At 47.3% G+C, this 7,171-nt stretch overlaps 1 protein-coding gene across 1 annotated transcript; it reads left to right on the top strand.

Moving 5' to 3' along the window:
* The first annotated feature begins 4,048 nt into the window (after positions 1 to 4,048).
* LOC124656437 (putative pentatricopeptide repeat-containing protein At3g08820) lies at positions 4,049 to 6,130 on the top strand. The gene has a single exon (XM_047195183.1). It carries the CDS (start codon positions 4,049 to 4,051, stop codon positions 6,023 to 6,025), a length of 1,977 nt encoding a protein of 658 aa, XP_047051139.1. The 3' UTR covers positions 6,026 to 6,130.
* The last annotated feature ends 1,041 nt before the right edge of the window (positions 6,131 to 7,171 follow it).

Genomic DNA, 7,171 nt, shown 5'->3' with positions numbered 1-7,171 from the left:
TAATTGAGATTGTCCTTGTCCACTTGAGAAGTCTTAAAATACTCCTTTGTTGGCAGACCCCAAGTAAATAAAAAGGACTGTAGAAAAAAAAAACGAGATTGGCTCGTTCTTTTAGAGCTTGAGAAAATAGTAGCAGATCGAGAAATAATCGCTGGCAGATCTACCAGCTGGTTACTTCGTCCCAATCATCGTCTCGAGTCGAGGACCACGCATTTGTTTCCGCACTAGAGGCTGGGGCTGGATCTGAATGATAAGGAACAGTATTCGTTATTCGATCTGGCTGCGCTGCATCAACACCAAAATGGTTGGAAAATATCTCGTTGATCGAGACCTTATCCTCTTATCATCCATCATGAAGAGAAACTGTTACACATTTGATGTGCTGCACTGCACATGTACTGAATCTAATAGTACAAGATGGATTGAAAACTATAAAGTCTGACGGGACAATATTAGAGAGAGTGTGAAATTTATTAGAAATTCTCAGTCTAGAAAGAGAAGTTGTTCGTTTCAGTTCTCGGCGAAACTCTGCGCAGCGCAGGTCGACATGGAGGTTGCCGGCGATCCTGGCGGCGGGTTCCCAGAGTTGAACGACAACCAGATCGTTCCCAGAGGTCCGCGGCAGCCCATGTCTATGACCGATGCCGTATCGGGAAGACATTGCGTAGGCATGCGCGTACTGACGTCTCGGCTTGCCACACGGCGTGGTTGGCGGTGGTTCCATCAGCACACTCAACCCGGCCGGCATGGTATCACCGAGTGATATCTATTGTGGTGGTGTGTTCATCCAGATGAAACAGAAATTAGGCATCTTAATTGGTTGCTGATTTACTTTCTGATAATAATAATAATGACTGCATTCTCATCTCTCAGGAGCATATGCTGAACAAGGGCCATGCATGGCACTACAAGATCAGAATTTGCAGAGGTGAGAAATTATAGTGCACCTAAATGTCTTTTTGTGTAGGGCAACTTGTATTATCAAAGACACATTTCATATAAACTTGATGTCGGGGGGAAGACCCCGGGTAGGGCAAAAGACTGAGAACAGCTGGCTCAAGGCTGGCTGCCCCACGGGAAAGGCCGACTGAGGAGCAGCCGGCTGGAGCCGTGGCCGGCTGCCTTGGGAGCCGGCTGGTTCAAATTCCACGTCGGTCTGGCCATGGCCGTCTGCGCTATGGCTGGGCCGGCTTCAACTTGTCATATCCGGCTTGGTTGTCTCTCCCCTGATCGGCTCGAAGCTGGTGAGCTTTGCAGGAGAAGGAACTGGAAAGGTGATCCGGCTGCTAAAGTCCACGATGATCTCACCCTCCGTAAAGTACGGGGCACTGTAGAGCAACAGTGCCTCCGCCGAACACGCCATCATGGCTCACGCCGCGCCGTACGACTACAGGCCATCGATGGCGACAAGGACACTTCCTCTCCATACCGCTGACTTCAGCGGGAGACAAGACAGGGCCTCAACGCCTCAAAGGCTCCTGACACCAGCGCCTCGGGAAGGAGCGGGAAGCCGGCGCCGGTCAGCCGGCGACTAGGTCATAGAGACTTCTTTGTATAACGCCAGCATCTATATAAGCTGCGCTACCCCTCTCGTGCGAGGGGACGATCGATCCTTCCATCCATTCTAGTCTTAGCGCTACCCTGTGAGAGAGACCTTCGTCTACCTTAGCTTCCCAGGAGCAGCCGGATATAGCTCAAGGAGCACCATTGTACTGTAATATAGTTTATACACTCATAGCAGGAGTAGAGGTGTTACCTCCACAGGAAGGCCTCGAACCTGGGTACGTCGCCGTGTCGCTCGTGCCCATACCCGCATCCGGATACCGCCGTAAGACCATAGTAGGAACCACTCTCATTAGCCACCCTATGGCATATGCCGTGATGATACCACGACAGTTGAGCTTGGCATGCTTGCAATTTAACAATTACTAATACCTAAGGAGCCATATCCACCTAGAGTAAACCAACAATTAAGTGCATACATGAAAATCACATAGGTTTTAGTACAAAATAACAATATAAACTATGAAAAAATGCTTTAGTATTTCTGAATTTAGTACATCATCATTTAAAGTTATAAAATCATTCTATGGTAGTTGTAAATCCTTACGAAGTAAAGTACATAAAAAGGAACTGCAGTTTCTTACATAATGTCTCACTGTTTGGCGTCGTAATGTATAAGTTTAAATCTGAATGTTAAAATATGGTTAAACACTCAAGACAGAATGTCCCATTTTAGCGCAGAATTTTTCAGAGTGAGTCAATGTCTGCCCCGGCTGTTGCAAGCTTGATCAGATCAGACCTGGAGCTTCTTGAGTTAACTAGGGTCGGACATGGAGAGTTTTTGCCTGTTAGTTAGTCGCCGTCTGTGGCAAGTGTGGGGTTTTTATTATTCATGTTCAGTTTCTAGGTGTCGCTGCTCTTTTCAGTCAGCCTTCTCCCTGTAAAACTTTTGTTCCCTCTTCTTCAATGTATAAGCAGAGCACCTGCTATTCACCGTCAAAAAAAAAAAGAATGTCCCATTTCTTTAGATACATTTTGTGTTGATTTGGCACTTATGCAAACTGGTTTTGATGATGGTTTCTACTAGTCACTGGATATGTCATACGTCCCACCATCTACATATGCTACATGCTAGGATCTATTGCTTGTATATAACACTAATTTGGAAGATACATCTGCTACAGTTACCGAATTCAAGAGATATGAGTCTATTTGTGATACGGATATTACCGGTTTATGCTTTGATTGTGAAATGGGAGATGGAAGCATGGCATGCACGCCAAGGGCTTTGGGGATCTGATAACCCTCAAAACCATGGGATTTGAAAAGGAAGCACAATGTGAGACATGAAAAGACGTCTGATAGCCCTGATAAGACAATGGAATGGAGAAGCAAGATTGTACAATGTGGGATACAAGAGCACCCTATTTCAGTTTTACTTTTTTTAAACATAAGGCTATAGTTCCGGCTTTATATATATAAAACCACACGGCAACCACAATATTCGAATAGCATACAAGCAGGTTCTTGAACTCAACACATCTTACAACTCAAGTCCGCACAACAGGATACAAGAGGCCAACACACACACACGGCACCACAGAGTTCGGGTAGATATCTGGCTTCATCCGTCTTGTGCTCGCGTCGTCGTCTGGAGCCTCCTAACCCCTTCCATCACCACGTCCAAAGTCGCACGGTCCCTCTGTATGACCAGAGCCCTCCAGCGCTGCATATACGAGTGGAAGAAAATATCAGCGGGGTTGTTGATAAGCTTTCCTTCCATAGCTAATTTGTTCCTAATATTCCAAAGCGCCCAACATTGGGCCGCGAAGATGAACCAAACTAGCCTACGTAAGGACCCTGAAAGACTCTGGACTAAAGCAATGAACTGCCCAGCCCCTGCTGGGTTCCAGTTATACTTACGGACCTGAAACTAAAGTGGTGAGCTCTTGAATGATTTGAAGTCAAACAGCCGGAAATTTAGCGAAATGAGGCAAAAGCCAAGTTATCCATTCCCTTATTCGGTACTAACCTTATTCTTAAGTAAAATATGTAGTTTATGACTTTATATATAGATGAACTGTGGTGAGCACTGCATGTATACTACATATTTTGTGCCAGTTCAGGCAACACAAACGCAATCACCAAATCTGAAAGTACACATAATTTTGTGGAAGAAAGGCCCTGCCGAAGACTGAAACTGGTTGACAATGACATGAGTAGTGCTCTAAAACTCATAACCATCAACCGAACACCTAAAGAGAGGCAAACAACTTCAGCAATATTTAGATTTTTTTTCTGTAATAAACTGAACCTACACATAAGAAGAAGGCCAAATTTGCTACGTTACAATATGTTTTGGCAAACGCCACAAAATAACGGTGTACTGTAATAAATTTGCCCAATTTATAAAGACTTTAATTCCACAGAATTTTAAACCCGGATTTGGAAAGTTACAGAGGAACAGTTCAGAGGTTTTCTTTAGATTCTCCCGAGGAGAAGGGCTGTCTCCTACTACTTCGTGCCTGGTTGACTCTCCACATCCATGATTCATCAGCCTGCCGCTTTTGTGTCCGCCGCCGCCGCCGCCGCCGCGTCAACCCGCCGAGTCCTCCTCAGCGGCATCCACCCCAGCAACCCCCTCCCGCCCCTCACCGTCAGACTGCTCCACGGCCGCCTCCTCCGGCTCGACATCCTCGCCGACCTCTCCCAGTTCCTTCTCCGGGCGCTCTCCTCCTCCGGCCTCCACCTCCACGCCCTCGCCCTACACTCCCTCTTCCCCGACCCTCCGCACCTAACCTTGCCCTTTGCCCTCAAGTCCGCCTCCCGCCTCCCCAACCCTCTCCCCGTCGGCGAGCAGCTCCACGCCCGTTCCCTCAAGCTCCCCTCCCACTCCAACCCCCACGTCCTCACTTCCCTCCTAAGCCTCTACGCAAAATGCGGCCTCCTAGACCACGCGCGGCAAGTGTTCGACGAAATGCGCTGCCCCAGCACAGTTTCTTGGACTGCGCTCATCGCAGCCTACATGAACGCGGGGCGCGACAGAGAAGCCGTGGCTGCTGCGAGGGACGCGTTCGCGAGCGGGGTGCGTCCGGACAGCTTCACGGCCGTGCGGGTCCTGACGGCGTGCGCCCGGGTCGTGGACCTGGACACTGGGGAGGCGGTGTGGAGGGCGGCGGAGCGGGAGGGGATTGCGACCAGTGTGTTTGTGGCCACTGCAGCGGTAGATTTGTATGTCAAGTGCGGTGAGATGGCCAAGGCAAGGGAGGTGTTTGACAAGATGCCGGAGAAGGATGCGGTGGCTTGGGGTGCTATGGTCGGGGGATACGCTTCCAACAGTCACCCCCGAGAGGCTCTGGAGCTCTTCTTTGCAATGCAGGCTCAGGGAGTGCGGCCAGATTGCTACACGTTAGCTGGTGCGCTCTCGGCATGCACACGGTTGGGTGCGCTTGATCTGGGACGGCAGGCAGTTGGGGCGGTGAATGGGGATGAGTTTCTTGACAACCCAATCCTAGGGACTGCGCTGATCAATATGTACACCAAGTGTGGGAGCACAGGCGAGGCGTGGGTTGTGTTCCAGCAGATGAGAAGGAAAGACGTTATTGTTTGGAACACGATGGTCTTGGGACTCGGCATGACTGGACATGGCAAGACTGCGTTCGCCCTTGTTGGCCAGATGGAGAAGTCAGCTGTGAAACTGAATGACAATACTTTCATCGGCATTCTCTGCAGCTGCGCTCATACTGGCCTTGTAAAAGATGGACGGCGCTACTTCCGTAACATGATTCAGTTATACCACATCATCCCTCGGATTGAGCACTACGGTTGCATGGTTGACATGCTCAGCCGTGCTGGATTGCTCCAGGAAGCTCATCAGCTTATTAATGACATGCCAATGCAGGCAAATGCTGTCGTGTGGGGTGCACTTCTTGGTGGCTGCAAGATCCACCGGGACACGAAGCTTGCAGAGTGTGTCTTGAAGCAGCTCATCCTGCTAGAGCCCCGAAATTCAGGAAATTATGTCATGCTCTCGAACATCTACTCTAAGAGCAACAGATGGGAGGATGCTGCAAAGCTTAGATTGGATATGAAGGCGCATGGGGTTGAGAAGGTCCGTGCATATAGCTGGGTTGAGCTTAGTGGTAAGGTTCACGAGTTCTGTGTTGGAGACAAGTCGCATCCCCTCATGGATCAAATTTACAAAAAGCTCGATGAATTAGGCATGGAAATGAAGAACATGGGTTACAAACCAACTACTGATGTGGTGATGTTCGATGTTGAAGATGAGGAGAAGGAGCAGACTCTAGTTCATCACAGCGAGAAACTTGCCATTGCATTCTGCCTTCTCAGCACCCCAACTGGGGAGGTCATTAGGGTCACCAAGAACCTCAGAGTTTGCACTGACTGTCACACTGCTATTAAACTTATATCAAGGATAGCTGACCGGGAGATAATTATTCGAGATAACAACCGTTTTCATTGTTTCAGAGATGGCTCTTGCTCTTGCAACGATTACTGGTAGAAGTAAAAGAAAGTGATGTGTAGTTGCAAATTTTAGCAGCATGGAGCCATCTCCATTTGACTGGTAAATTTGAGCCAGCGAGATAGATATACTTACAGAAAACTCTAGCAAATTGATGATTTTTTCTCGCTAGGTTGTTTCTGCTGGAAGGAAGCAGAAGGTGCTCTTTACTCTCTTATTTGAAATGAAAGGCACTGGTTTCTTTGTTCTTTTGAGTAGCTTCAATTTATTTCAGGTATAAGCTCTTGTTTAGTGCCTCTGTTTGGGGTGTTAGGTTGATAGTTAAGAGTGTTATCGCATACCTCATGTCATTTCTCAACCCTGTAGACTATCAGTTCAAGTCTTCTGCATGGAATCATCTCTGTTAGACTGCTAAATTTGTAGTAAAAATCTAACAAATTGATGATTTTTCTATCACTCGATTGTTTCTGCTGGAAGGAATGAGAAGTGTTGTTCCTCTTCTTGAAACTTAAAGCGCTGGTTTATTTGGCAAAACTTTCCATTTTAAGCCAGGTGGTGTGTTGGCAAATGTGTCACAGAATTGTAATGGTACCTGGCGTATGTTTTGGCAAACGCCACAAAATAATGATATCCTATAGCAAATTTGCCATTATAAATTTGATAATGTTTATAGAAAAAGTTATATCAACATCACAATACCAAACGGATACCATTCGATCTATCATAACATCATGTGGACAAAAAAGAAAGACCCACGGAAGATACTACTATATGAATTTGGGTTTGGTAATTAATTGATATTTTCTCATATAAATTTGGTCATAGTTAGACCGTAAGGCCCCGATGGGCCTAGGTACCTTAATTATAAGCGGCGAGGATACATATTACAAAAGGGACCTCAGGAAATAAAATAGCAACATAATAACCCCTTACTTTTACAAGAAAACTCCGTAAGATCAAGAGAAAGCAATCAGGTTCGTCGCCGATGGTACACTAAGACTCTAGCTTAGACCTTCTTCATAGGCGTTGGGGACGAAGCCACTTGCCTCTTAGAAGAAGATGGGTTCCATCGCGGGTCCATTTAAGGGCCTCCTCCTGGAGGTTGAACAACCATCAGACAACTTTATTGGCGTAAAGACATGTCACAAGTTGGCCATCGGAGTCGGTGGCCGGACATCGGCCACC

Source organism: Lolium rigidum, chromosome 5 (assembly GCF_022539505.1).
Source record: "Lolium rigidum isolate FL_2022 chromosome 5, APGP_CSIRO_Lrig_0.1, whole genome shotgun sequence".
Classification (NCBI taxonomy): Eukaryota; Viridiplantae; Streptophyta; class Magnoliopsida; order Poales; family Poaceae; genus Lolium; species Lolium rigidum.
Note: the sequence above shows the minus strand (reverse complement) of the source record. Positions and strands in the feature narration are given on the sequence as shown.